The 14,371-nt window shown below is 42.6% G+C and overlaps 2 protein-coding genes across 3 annotated transcripts in view; one reads left to right on the plus strand and one right to left on the minus strand.

The window, feature by feature from the left end:
- Positions 1 to 1,063: 1,063 nt before the first annotated feature.
- On the minus strand, positions 1,064 to 12,653 carry E2F6 (E2F transcription factor 6). Of its 2 annotated transcripts, none has more exons than XM_033055587.2 (7): positions 12,500 to 12,653; positions 8,449 to 8,497; positions 6,757 to 6,973; positions 6,291 to 6,449; positions 5,303 to 5,417; positions 3,872 to 4,019; positions 1,064 to 3,144 (listed from the first exon to the last, which is right to left on the minus strand). In XM_033055587.2, the coding sequence occupies exons 1-7, from the start codon at positions 12,554 to 12,556 to the stop codon at positions 3,098 to 3,100; spliced, it is 792 nt and encodes a 263-aa protein (XP_032911478.1). In that variant the 5' UTR covers positions 12,557 to 12,653; the 3' UTR covers positions 1,064 to 3,097. The 2 variants fall into 2 exon arrangements, with proteins under 2 accessions (XP_032911478.1, XP_032911477.1); XM_033055586.2 differs by having other exon boundaries at positions 12,491 to 12,652.
- A 779-nt stretch (positions 12,654 to 13,432) lies between these two features.
- The window catches only part of GREB1 (growth regulating estrogen receptor binding 1), an 89,576-nt gene continuing 88,637 nt past the window's right edge, over positions 13,433 to 14,371 (plus strand). Inside the window, exon 1 of the mRNA XM_033055850.2 lies at positions 13,433 to 13,496. The gene's annotated coding sequence lies outside the window, so the exon portion shown is untranslated. The remainder of the gene's footprint in view (positions 13,497 to 14,371) is intronic.

The following is a 14,371-nucleotide window of genomic DNA, read 5'->3' on the forward strand; positions in this document are numbered from 1 at the left end:
ACCACCCCCACAGTGGCCTAATACAAGTCAATAAAAGAGTAAAGAGTTGTGATGTGCTGAGCTCGGATCTTTGAATTTGCTGTTAAAGCTTCTAGGAGCATCTTCTGTAAACCTGTCCCTTAACCCAGAGGCAATTGCAAACACCACCTCATTCATGGATCACACGGTGAGAAGCTTCCATCAGCCCACATCGCATGGTGTGTGTCTGGAGAAGGCAGATGCAGGCCCTCAGATCACCCACTGTATGCCTGCAGGGGGTGGCAGGGAAGGAAGGACCCAGGGATGCCATACATGGACAGAACCAGGCTGCCCTTTCTCGGCAAACGTCCTATTTCCTTCAGAACACAGATCATGCTTTTTTACAAATGAGTATCCTAGACCTTCAGGTAAACTCCTATGAACAGTGAGAAGCCTTGTCTAGATTTATATAACCTACAATACCAAGTGTAGTTTGTATGATTTTAGCCTCAACACACTTCTCTCAAGTTACCCCAGGCAGATCAGAAATGGAACCAAAAAGAGCAGATTCGTGTCCTGGATAAATCCTTCAGCAGTTACTGAGGTCCCAGCATGGTGCCAGGGCCAGCCCATGCACCAGGATCATGGAATACAAGGGTTTAGAACTTGCAGCCAGCCCCAGCATGCTGGGAGCAGGTCATGGCCTGGCCAGCAGGTGACCTTTACCACTGACAAGGACAAGCTAAAATGACTTTTGAAATCAGTGTGTAATTATGCTTACAAGTGAGGCTCTTCACACTCACCAAAAAGATCATTCAAAATGAAGGAATTGCTGGCTTTCAAATGCTTTCCAACAGACAATAATTTGCAGGAATTTTCTCTCTTCTTTAAAAATCACATTATTTGAAATTGTAATTCCCATCTGAAACCTCTGACAAGCAATTTCCCACACTAAATAAGGGCTGAACTGGCAACTTGCAGCACTTTTTTCCAGTAAGAATCAGCAAAAATCAGGCATTTCATCGTTATGGATCCTGGCTGTTGCTATTGCTGAATAATGCTTTTAGATGATTGGCCATTCTTATTGAAAGGAAGACAAAAACAGTATTAGAAACTTTTAATTTATTAGAGTCCTCAAATAGCCAAGAGAGCTTCTTACATATACAACTGTACTGAAAATGGACAGATATAGACTCAACAAAAATAACAATCTCTCAGAAAAAAAATCAAGCATTATTACACAAATTCAGAGTAAGGTCCTGTCACATTTACAAACTTGTAACTTGTGTGTAAGTTCAGCATCACTCAGGAATTTTTCAAGTCCAAGTTGAATCTTTTCAGCTAGTGCACTGAGCTTATACAGTACATTGTTTTCCAGCATCACCAATGGGTAATACTTTATGTAAGCAAGCAGTAAAAGCAGTGGTTTAATCTTCAAAAGTCCATTCGTTCCACTGAAGGTGCACTATTGAAACAAGAGATGTATTTAGTAAAATAATAATAATATAATTGTCATATTACAGCTTCTTTCATTTCACTGTGACTATTGTGTGGCTAAAAAATTAATTATACTGCTAGAAAACCTGTACATATGAGTGAGGAAAAACAATCACTAGAGATTTGTTCAAAATGAAAAATCCTCATGTTTCATTTAAATTAATTGCTCTGCTATTGAAGACAGACTTTTTTAGCATTTTTAAGATGGTTATTTTGTAAAAATATACTTCTTTATAGGTAAGATAGGTAATGGCTAAGAGTTAAAGGGTAGATTTAGATTAAATATTAGGAAGAAATTCTTTATTATGAGGGTGGAGAGGCATTGGGACAGGTTACCAAGAGAAGCTTACAGAACCTTGTGGAAATTAAACTCTCAGTCTATATTTAGGTATATTTATGCTCACCATAAGGTCACCTGTGTCACCTTATTTGTATTGTGGAACACAGGGCATTTAACTTCACTGCATCTGTCTAAAATAGCCGTAGAGTTGCTGGCTAGAACATTCAGGCGTTAATTAGCTTTGATGTTCTCACTTATGAGTAGATTTATAGTTGTCAATACCGTGTGATCAGGAAACAAGGACTTGGACTTCCCATTTAAAACCAAACCTGCCAACCTACCCCTCACCCCTACAGAAACCTCTGGTGTACAGTTTGATACTGGGATGAAGTGAGCCCAAGAAGAGCAATTTGTGCACTGACAGTTCACTCCCTTAGAAAATCCAGTATCCAAATTCCACAGCTCTGTTTTATAGATGCAAAAGATGGATAATTCAGATGTAGTCCTAAAGTATTTTACATACTTTTGCAAGCTGAGCCACAAAGACATCATGGTATTCAGCTAAAGCTCTGCTGTATGCAAACTCCAGAAACTGTAAGTTTAAGTAGTTATTGATCATTATTCTGAAAATTGCTACAGTACTGTGGCATCACAAGATCCAGATCTAAGTGTTATCTGACAGCATCATGAAAAACAGATTTTAAATTTTTGCATAATTTAAGATGTTTGTAGTTACTCAGTGAATTGCAGCAAAGGCAACCCAACAGGTTTCATTAGACTATTTCATATTTTTGTAAGCTTATTTAATTTCTTTCCTGTACAAAGGCAGAAACACAAACCATCTCAACAAATGTACATCAGTAACTACCTAGAAATGATACAAGTATGTACACAAAGCCCAGTTATTTCACTTCAGTGTTGATACCATAGTTCATGTAGAGCTGGATGCAAACATCACGTACACAGTGTAAGGCATAACTCTCAGGATATTTACATCTTCTTCTTTATAGCAAAGGCTTCCAATACACCAGTTCTTTGTTATACTTGTATTTGACATTCCTGCTTAGTAGTGCAGCCTCAGAACTGAAAAGTGCATTTCTTCATTTTATACATTCTCACACCGATTGTGGACCATTCCAGAAATAGTTCTCCAACCTTCCTTTTTGGAAGTTATCTATGTTTTCTGTCAATTAAAATTATAAGGTAAAAATACTGTTTCCCCAAACTTCTGTAGGTCATCCACTGCTGGCTTTTTAAAACATTTTGGAACATTTCAGGTTCCCAAGTTTGCAGATCCAAGTAGCTATGGAAAAGCCGTGTAACACAGATATTTACATTCTGTATTAGATTTTTGGGTTGTAATTAATCTGGCATCTCAAATGGCTTTTTCTCTTCCATCGGAGATCTCACTTTAAAAGGAAAATTTAAAAGGAATATGATTACTCTAATTGTAGAAAATACAATTCTGAGTTATTTCACAGGCAAAATGAAGTAAAAAAATGCCTAGATGAAAAAGTCAACTCTTCCCTTCACCTATAAAGCACCACTTCGAAAAATAATTTCTGTGTTCTGTGCTACAGCAATTCCTGCCACATTTATTTTTAAGCCACAACATCCTGTAGCACTAGGGTTCTTCAGAGTCTCTATTCCATCCAATCTTGTTTTAGATTAAAATACCCCATCCCCTCTTCTGTCTGCCCTCCCTTAGGGCAGGAATGACCAGCAGCACAGTTCTCATTTAAAGCAGCATCGTAACTCTCATGGCAGCAATCTCAGCTGAGCAGGACTCTGTGGTGCAGCAGCTGGGAGCTGACACATGCTGCTCCATCCATGGAACGCAGCTCCGACAGGAGAGCAGCAAGAGTGAAGGAAGGGGAAGGCCAGGGAACCAGAGTGCCTGGCTCTACGTGCCTGTGCCTGACTCTCTGACCTCCTGCTGTGAGGTAACACAACAGCACAGACTTCTCTTCCAGGCATTTCCTATACTCCCACACATCATGGCCCACAAACTATGCTTAGAAAATTATACTTGCTCAACAGTACAGCTTACCACTTTATCAGAATGATATGACAATCTTAAAAAACCAAAAAAATCCACAACTACATGTGGATAAAAATGTAAAAGGAGGACGTTACCTTCATCAGGATAAAATGATGCCTCAGTTTCACTACTGACAGTATCCATATCCTCACAAGTTTTGGTACCTGGCTTCTCTTTTTCCACCTCACATAGATACACATCAATGGGTCCTTTTGTGCTCTTCACATGTACTTCTATGTGATCCTATAAAACAGCAACTTGCATATAAGCCAAAGAAAAAAATCTTACACATTCTTTATCTATTTTTGCACATATTTTAAAGACAATAGATTAAGAACAGAATAAATACAGAAATTACGTAACTATTTAAAACTGTGTTACTACTTCCACATAATTATGACTTTTACATACATTTGCAGGACAATTATTATTCTGCAGAATTAAGCTAACAAGCTTTCATTTTTTATGAACTTAAGGTCTGAAGGTCTACTGACCTTCAGATATATGACCAAGACTTACTATATGTTTAGGAAAGATAACAAAATTTAAAAACTTGACCAAACAGTGTCATGAATCAGACAACAAACTGGAGCACATAGCTTTAATGACATAGTAAAGCAACAAATGCCTATTGCTTCTTCTGCTCTCCTTCAGCAGATATCATGTTGCAAGACACAGAGCAAATAAATCTTAATGCACAATGAAGAAAATATTAGGTTTTAATGTACAACTTCTAAAATTCTGCCTTTTTATTGCTTCAGGAGGCATTTGGAATTGTATCTTTTTCATCTCCACTGGATGAGAGACAGCTCCTTTGACCAGGGAAACTACAGGAGATCTATGCAGTGGATCTAAATCTTTTGGTTCTACTGATTAATCTCCTTTCCCTAAGATATCCGCACCTTTTTGTCCACACAGTAAAGCAACTTCAATGACTACACAATTTGGAAGTTTATAAAAAATGCTCATGCAAAAAAACCAGAATTAAAGTTCCGTTTGTTATCTTAGGCAGTCTCCCAGGATTTCCCTCCTCAGAGCACTACCGACAGTGGGTTCCCAGTACACAGGCCCCACTATGCAGCTGCAGCACTGCTGGCTGCAGGGGGCAAAGGTCTGGCTCCTCTGTGAGACAAGCATGGAGCTTGTATTGCACTGCAGGGTGAGGACAGGGCACAGCCCCACTCCATGAAAAATCCCTCTAGGTATGATCTACCAGAGTGACAAAATGTTCTTTTTCCAACCATACTGTACATTGCATGCTTTATTACAGCTGTTCCATTCTCTCTAGCAAAACCAGGTAGCTAAAGCTCAGATACATTTATGGTTTAATAATTTAGGCAAAAACAAAAATACAGCAAGTTTCTAAGACTAGACTACTGTCCCTGCAGCACTGTTTAGTGGAACACAAGAACAATGAACTACTGCTATCTGCATGACAAAGCAACTGGAAATCAATTACTGACTGCTGCTGCAAAAAATCAAAATTGAGAACTTTTGTTCCTTTAGGAGAAATGTATAAGACTTACATCTTTAGGAACTGGTATTTCCAATTTGGTTTCCTCTGGAGCTTTGATTGCGATCACAATCTGTTCCTGAAATGCCTGAATGCTTCGGATATCCTGGTATGTCACATAAGCTAGTGTATACATTGGTCAAGGATTCTGTAAAGTAATTTGTTAATGGGCAGAAGCAAAGAGTGTGATGTGAAGATATGCTGAGGCAGAATACCAACTTCAGAAGATTGATCAACAGTTCAGCAGAGATTAATATTAGCTTGCTAAACTGCAGCTAATGGTAGAAAAATACTTTTCTGTATTTCCACGAAAGGAAAAAAGTTTTTAAAAATATATTACTATACAAAAACCCAAACAGTTTTCACAGATATTGTCATAAATCTACAAAGCAGAGAGAATACTGTTCTTTAGAAACATACAGACATTTCATTACATAAAAACATAAATAGATTCTATTTTTAATAGCATGAAAATAATTTCATGACACACTATAAAGCTATTTTCTTAACCAGTAAGGCTTAAAAAAAATGAGCACATTTCATTTGTGCACACACCTTAACATCCTGCCAAACAAGGGAGCTAAATAATATTTTATTGTAACCCAAAGCCAAAATTCAATCTTTATGCCATATATTAAAATAAATCGCTTTTCTATTGTCAAAACCCATCTGAAAGTCCCAACTGCACTCTTTCAAGAGAGAAGAGTATTATGACACAACCAACATACCATTACATCTCCTTGGCAATAGGAGATATAATGGGACTCCATTCCGAGTCCCCTTTGTCATCTCACTAAGCAGCTTGAGCCCACTGGTAGGTCAAGACCTGCCCCTGAGACAACTCAAATGGAGAGAACAGGGTGATGATCAGGATAGTAAGACTATCGCCCCACTTCATTCTTCTGCAATGGAAAAGTCACACAAGCAGCACTCCTTAATAGATATGTGAGTACGTGCAACTAAAACCACGTGTTAAAATAATGCAAGAGTTGAAAGGATATTTTGCATTTTCTTTGTCATCTGTTAGTTCAAATATCTGATGAGCACAATCCTTGATTAATTCATCCAAAGCTTCCTCCATGGCTGATAAGTCAGAAAGTTCATCTTTAAGGTTTTGCTGCTCTGGTGCTTTTCCAACAACTTGGTCAAGATTGTTGCCTCTAGAAGAATATGAAAGCTGTCTACTATGTTTATATAAATAAACATCTGTTTATTAAACATCAAGTATGCTAACAGAAAACAGTAAGGAACTCTGGCATCCTTTATTCTGCTGAAATATGCTTCCATGTATTTCTGCACTTGATACTTGTTAACCTATTAGGTAATTCACACAGCATAAAGATAAAATAAAATATTATCTATGAGGAGTAATTTAATATGCTTAAAGATACTCTCAAAGTTATAAATATTACTCAACATTATTGGGATTTACTGTTTCAGAAGCTGGAACTTTCAAAGCCAACTCACATCCACTGGATAAGATTCTTAGATCTTTTCTGAATCAAGTCGATTCCATCCAACACATTGGTGATGTCATATACTCTTCGTTTTCGTACTCCAAGTGTTGTTGCAACTTCATTTAAATCAAGGACACCGTCTGGAGCTTTTTTGAGAAGAGCCATAAATTTTCGTGTCAAAAGCACCAAGGATGCATCAAATCGAGGCCTTTTGCCTTGTCCAGTTTCTGTAAAGTTTTGGTGGAATGTTTAGGGTAAGCTACTACATAAGCATGAAGTATTCCTTAAAAAAAAGTGATCATGGTGAAGTAACTGATAGAAGTCTGGAAGCACTGCAGTTTTTAATGCTGACATTGCAATGGCACCATATAAAGCCTATTACACATATCTTCATTTGTTTGCAATGAGTTTATCTAAATATCAAGCATGCATTTTTGTGCTTTCAACACATGACTCCACACTGCTAGTAAGGATATTAATAACTGAGTAACTGTATCTTCTACAGGACATGAGATCAGATCACTGAACAAATACCAATGAAACCTTTGGTTAACTATACATAGTGCTGAGGTGTTGCCAGAGAAACGCAGCTCTATCTCTGCTCCATGACACTGTTGGAATATTTTTTCACTCCTTTTTGGTCCAGTTTAACCAGCAGACCTCCCATGTAACCATTAGGCATAGTTCAGGAGCCAGCTTGGCGTCAGGACTGTTTTTTCAGCCTGGTCATGACCAATCTGTTCTGGAACTGAAGAACTTGGTATGCAGACAAACTCTGTTTGCACTATTTGGTCTCAGGGCAAAAGAAGTGGTCATTCCATTGTTTAATTTACTAATGCAACAAAGATGTACAGTCAGCCTGACACCCTGGTTTAAGAGATTCCTGTGCTATATGTATCCTTTACCAACATATTTGCAGAAACAGTAAAAGTCACCGATGAATAACTTGAGATGGTTATTTATGCATGCAAAACACACAAAAAAAGCACCTACTTTTGAGGAACAAAGAAGTCATACTGTGCACTCACTCATCTGATGCCAGTCAATAAAAGATTGTCAATTCTGCTGTTAACTTGTCTTTTCTCCCATAAAGCAAACCAGGTATTTCATCTGACCAATGTGTGTACCTGAGCAATATTCCAGTCTAATGCTTCAAGAAAAGGTGTGTGTGTAAAAAAGAATCTGACACAAAACTCTACTTCAACCAGCAGTATTTTTCCCAAGATGAACGAGATATGTGCTTTTACTCGTAACACACCCATTCCATGGCTGCAAGTTTGCGCACTCCGTAAGTGACAGTTTTGGACTGTGTTACTGTGAAATGTGTGCAACAATTCAACTGATGAGAAAATAAACAAAAAAACCCCCAACACACAGAAATTCACCCGAGTTTACTTTCACATTTGTTAACACCAGCTGAAACCCAACATTTGACAGTATGTTGTTCCATTTTTCTCTAACTCACTTTTCCTGTGCAGTATTTTCTATGTAGCAGTGGGAAGGTACACTTGCAACAAATCTGAAGAGGAAAAGCCATAAAGAACTATTGTTTCACATCTGTTATTTCAGTCAATGTTCAGCATTTTTCCTGTCCTGCTGATATTAAACACAATTTTTCATTTGTCTATAGCATGTACTCACATTGTAGAAAGGTATGAAATACTGCAAGATTGATTTTCACACATGACACATAGCAACTTACTTTTCACAAGCTGTGTGTCCTTCTGCACATTCAGGTTTGTCATTGGTGCCTGAGGAAATTAAAAGGGAAAAAAACAACTGTCATAAAATGCTACCTACAGGGGGAGCTTCTTCAGAAGAAATCCTCAAATCTACTTGAGATGTTACAGCCATCACAGTTCTGACAATTCCACAGCTATTACTGTGAGGAAGTGTCACTAGATAGCAGGAATTTAATTCCTTTTTAATTCCTGCCAGAATTTTCAGCCCTTAATCTCAGCACAACTCACCCTGTTTTCAAAAATACGAAACACCATTGAATTTGCTGATGCTAAGGCAAGCTGCAACCTCTCTTGCTTCTTTTGTTTCAATTCATGGCCCATCATATACAACTGTGAAACATCTGGCCACCTTTTAAAGTTCTTAACTTGCTTGCAAGTATGGAATGAAACTTGTCAGAGGAAGTTCGGGTTAGATATTCGGAAACTGGTTTTTCTCCCAGAGGGTGGTTGGGCACTGGAACAGGCTCCCCAAGGAAGTGGTCACAGCAGCAAGGCTGCCAGAGTTCAAGAAGCTCTTGGACAATGCTCTCAGGAACATGGTGTGATTCTTGGGATTGTCCTGTGCTGGGACAGGAGTCAGACTTCATGATCCTTTATGGGTCCTTTCAAACTCAGGATCTGCTATGATTTTAGTGAAAGGCTGCTATGGCTTAACAAGTTCTCTCAGGAGTTTATTAACAGCCTTCCTGTACTAGTGGGCCTAAATCAGGAACAGCATTCCAAGGGCAACCTAATACCTGCCAAGTAAGGAAAAAGAATTACTTCCCTCAATTTACTGTTCACCTGCTAAGACAGCCTCATATGCCTCAATGTCAGAGTACAGTGCAGGTGCACATTTAGCCCACTGCCCATGAGGACTCCCAGGTCCTTTCAACAGGGTGGTCCCCCACCACTGCAGGGTAAAGGAAAGGCTTAAACACTTGATTTTCAACTTCCTGGGTTTATGAGGTGTTAGATGACCCCTTCCTCCAGCTCATAAACCTCATATCCTCCACCTATCAACAGGACAGGCCCTAGGACAAACCCTGCCAAGCACCCACCAAAGCTGCTCTTTCACTCCTCTCTGCAAGTGGTCAGGGGAGAGATGTAAAGAAGGTCATGAGTTGAGCTAAGAAGAGATCACTCACCAAATATCATCATGGATAAAACAGACTCAGATGGGAATGTTAATTAAATTTATTACCAATAAAATCAGAGTAGAGTAATGAGAAATAAAACATATCTTCCCCCCACCCTTCCCACCTTCCCAAGCTCTACCTCTCCACACCAGCAGCACAGGGAGATGGGAATGGGGGTTGTGTCAGTTCATTAAATGTTGTTCCTGCTGCTGCTCAGGGAGGAGAGTCCTTCCTCTACTTCAGTGTGGGGCTCCCTCCCACAGCAGACAGTCCCCAATGAACTCCTCCAGTATAATAAGTCCATCCCACAGCAACAGTTCAACTGCTTCAATGCACATCACTTCTCCGCAGGGTGCAGTCCTTCAGGCATAGCCTGCTCCAGCGTGGCTCAAGGGTCACAAGTCCTACCAGAAAACCTGTTCCAGGATGTGCTCGGCTCTCCATGGGTCCCTGCTAGGACCCTGCTCCAGCAAGGGCTTCCCAAAAGTTCACAGCCTCCTTTCAGGCAGCCAACTGCTCCAGCCTGGGTATTCTCCATGGGCTGCAGGTGGATCTCTGCATCCCCATGGTCCTCCACGGGATGCACCACAGGCAGCAGGGAGTCTCTGCTCCAGCACCTGGAACAACTCTCCTCCTCCTCTTTCTCCACTCACCTTGATGTCTGCAGAGTTGTTCCTCTCACAAATTCTCATTCCACTCTTCTCTGGCTGCAATTACAACTGTATAATAACTTTTTCCCCCTTCTTAAATATGTTATCACAGAAGCACTACTAGTAACTCTGCCTTGGTCAGTCACAGATCCATTCTGGAGCTGCCTGGCATTAGCTCTGCAGGACATAGGGGAAAAATTCTGGCAGCTTCTCACAGAAGCCACCCTGCAGACCCCCACCTGCTATCAAAACCTGACCACAAAAACCCAATACAGGGTAGACAAGCCCAAGGTTTCCTTTGTTTGGTGTCCTTGCTCCAGCTGTTGGACTAAGATTAAGTTATTTTAAGAATCCAGACGTCAGAGACTGTTCCATGGGGAACTTGGGGTCAATCAAGGGAACCTTGTCTATGTGAGTGTGGGGGTGCAGCTGCAAAGGGGCCTCAGTCTCAGCTCAGGTGGCGAGAGAGTGACTGACAAGAGTAGCTCTTGAACGGCCAGACAGGGAAATTTCTTTAATATTGTGATCTTTGACATTCCTTGCTAGTTTACAGGTACAGCTTTGGCTTTCCAAACATCATATCTGCATATCCAGGCATTTTTGATCCTTGTTCTTTAGTCTGCCCGGCATATGTTCTTTTTGCCACGAGTGTTATGATGAAATGTGTCTCTCCTTACTGATCTTCCTATCTTCAGTTCCTCCAGCTTTCAAAGTCATCTTCCCAAAAATCTCAACTACCTCCTGGCACAGTAAGCTGGAGTCTTGAAGACTGAATAAGTTGGCATCTGGGTTCTGCACTTTGCTACTAGACTTCCTTACCAGTAAGCTCAGGGTCTTGAATATCCCACTGTCAAGAAAACTTCCCAGTCTGCCAATTCATGAGACTCTCTGGCAGTCACACTCCCAGTGACAGAGGCTGCCACTGCTGGGACTCAAGCCCCTTCATGGTGGACAGCCTCAGTGCCCTACTGGGAGGCCCACTTGACTCTCTACACACCACACTCATACAGGAAGGCCATGTTCCTTACTGGTTCAACCCCAGGTTTCCCACTGCAGACTCTCAGAAATCTCTCCATAAAGAAATTTACTCAATATTCTGTGTTGTGCAGCAACACAGAAACAGCCCAAGCTGGAATCTCCAAAGATAGACGCACAATAAAGGAACCTCTAAGTTTTTATACCCTCATTGTCTACCTAGGTAAATCTGACTCTTCCTCCTGAGTCTTCTGCTCCTGCTATGTCTCCCCATGTCTCTCTTCATCCACCTCAGCAATGTTCCCATCTTTGTGCTCTTTTGTTATCTCAAAGGTTGGCAGTTCACGGCTTCTACTGTGTGCCTCAGTTTCCACTCATCTGGTCAGTGCCACCGTCTTCCTGCCCTTTTTTATCCCAAGGGTTGAGCAGTTTATGGCCTCTTGTCGAGGGATCCCAACCATCTGGTGCCTGCAAACCAAGCTACCTGCACTAGGTATAATTCACACCCACCACTCCATGGCCACCACAGGCAATGCTGCTAATGATTACCGCATCTCTGACCTCCCTGTTTATAAGAAGCTGGTTCAGGAAAGTATCACCCATTATAAACTCTTCTAAATATCTACATAAAGCAGCTGTGCCAAACACCATTCGCTTCTTACAATCATCAATTCAATTACCCACCTAAAAAATTACATGACCTCTTTCATGGCTTTAAGAAAACACTACCAAGTAACCTTTAGCCCAACTGACAAGGTTATTTTTTTTAAAAAAGCAGTATATTTAAAGAAGTTTCACAATATTAAAAATATGCATCATCAGGATTAATTTAAAAATGCAACAATTTTTTAAAAGTTTTACAAAATAGGCTTTTTTTGCCAGCTACTTCATAGCATTGCTAAAGGTAACAAGTGTCAGCTGCACGTAAGATGATCACAGATGTTGAGAAAACCCACTGTAGTCCCTTTTTCTCATACTTAGCTACAACATACTTAGCTCGATGAAAAGGCTATAGGTAACACAACAAAAAAACCCATCCCTCTGCTTTTCAGCACCCTTCCCGGGAAGCCCGCCCCAGCGGCACGAGGGCGGGCAGCACCCCAGGGCTCCTCTCGGGTACCACGCTGCCGGGCCCGCCGCGCCTTTCCCGCCCACAGACGAGCTCTCGGCCGCCTCCTCCCAAGCTCCCGCGGCAGCAGCGCAGCCGCAGCGCCGTCCCGCCCGCTCCCCAGCGCCTCGCTGTGCCGCCCGCCATGTACCTCACTCACACGCAGCGTGTCCGGCTGCAGCGGCCTCAGGCGCTCGCAATTGCCGGGGCTGGCCATGTCGCCCGGCCCCTCCTCCTTGCCGGCCCCCAGGCGAGGCGCTGGAGGAGGGAGGGCGCACAGACGCCCTCACGCCGAGGCTCCGAGCCGCCGCCGGGCGCGGGGCGCCGCGGAGCCGCTCCCGCCCTCGCCGCTGCCCGTCATGGCCGCCGCTCCCGCGCGCGCCTGAGGCGGCCGCTGGGGCGGAACCCGCGCACGCGCCCTCCCCTGTGCCGCCGGGGCGCTTTCCCGGCGTTACCCATCGGCCCCCGCGGCGCTTTCCCGCCCTGCCTGGCTTCTCCCGGCTTCTGCCGGCTTCTCCCGCCCCCCGGAGCAGCCCCCGCCTCACCGAGCGCCCGCTGGAATGCGCCAAACCAATCCTTTCCTCTGCTCCCATCAGCCGGCCGGACCGGCGGAGGACACGGGCTGATCGCCTCCGTCCTCGCCTTTGCGACAGCGGGAGCGCGCTCAGCACTGCAGCGGCCAGCGTGGGGCTAAGGGGAGGAATCACAGGATATGCTGAGTCACACGGATCGTCGAGTCCACCTCCTGGTTCTGCACAGGACGCCTCAAGAGTCACACCATGTGCCCGACAATGTTGTCCAAATGCTTCTTAAGCTCTGTCCGGCTGGTGCTGTGACCACTTCCCTGGGGAGCCTGTTCAGTGTCTGATGTCTGACCACCACTGGGTGAAGAACCGTTTTCTGATATCCAACCTAAACCTCCCCTGACACAACTTCAGGCCATTCCCTCAGGAGCTGTCTCTGTCAGCACAGAGCAGAGATCAGTGTCTGTCCCTCTCTTCCCCTCTCAATGAAGCTGTAACTGCACTGAGGTCTCCCCTCAGTCTCCTCCAGGCTGGACAAGTCAGGTCCCCTCAGCCCCTCCTCCCACGGCTTCCCCTCAGGAAGAAGGGAGTCCTCACTGGTTACTGCATGGAGGGAGATTGCTCTTTCCTCAGGTAACAGCATGAGCAAGGAGAGAGCATTCTAATCTGAGCATTGCCATGCAAGTAGGTGTGAGAGTAATTAGTATTGATTCCCTGCCAAATTAGCTGATTTTGTCATTGCTTGCTAGTACCAGGCAGCCAAAGCTCTGTGTGTCACTCACAGCGGAGACACGGATAGAATGCCCGTGTCAGGAATAAGTTAATTACAAGAGGTTTGTGGCAAGGTAGAGCCAGACAGGAACCATCAAATGTGGCATGTCCAAAGTAATCCTGTCCATTTACCTTTCGGCAACATCCTTTCCCAAGTCCCAGCTCCACTGCTCCCGCCCTTTCCTCCATACTTCTGATAATGTTTTACAAGCACTGACACCTTGCTCATTTGCCAACCTCAGCAGTAGTCTCAACATTTCCAATTGCATAGATAAGTTCCATTTATCAGAAAACAAACATTTCTTTAAAACACAGCTCCTTGTTAGATAGCCTGTTGCTTGATTGCACTTTATGGCAATTAACTCTCTTCTACAGCAGGTAAGTCTGTCATGGAGTTACTTTGCTTAACGAATTATGAACTATGTTGCTTCTTCCACCCATGCTAAAGGTGAAATTTCTAGTCACATTCCTGATTTCATCACACCTATAAAACTACCAGTCTGGTATGAAGAATTTAAAGCCACGAAGAACTTTGTTCATATTCTAATATGTCAGACCAAACATGTCAACTAATGTTCTATTATCTTGGTAAAAACACTGAATTAATTTTCATTTGTAATGCATTCATAGTCCTTCCAGTTAGACATTCCTTTAGAGTAGCTTATGGTATCACCAATGATGTATCAGATGCCTTGACAGAGGATGGAGTTTTCTTCATAGCAACCAATTTTCAGTCT

The sequence above is a fragment of the Catharus ustulatus genome, chromosome 3 (genome assembly GCF_009819885.2).
Source record: "Catharus ustulatus isolate bCatUst1 chromosome 3, bCatUst1.pri.v2, whole genome shotgun sequence".
Lineage (NCBI taxonomy): Eukaryota > Metazoa > Chordata > Aves > Passeriformes > Turdidae > Catharus > Catharus ustulatus.

Excerpts from the sequence above, each read along its gene's own strand:
- E2F6 (XM_033055586.2), bottom strand. The coding sequence starts at position 12,556 with ATGGCCAGCCCCGGCAATTGCGAGCGCCTGAGGCCGCTGCAGCCGGAC. Across the intron at positions 6,450-6,756 it reads AAGAATCTTATCCAGTGGAT|AGGCAACAATCTTGACCAAG; the intron begins GTGAGTTGGCTT and ends ATATTCTTCTAG. Across the intron at positions 4,020-5,302 it reads AAATACCAGTTCCTAAAGAT|GATCACATAGAAGTACATGT; the intron begins GTAAGTCTTATA and ends GCTGTTTTATAG.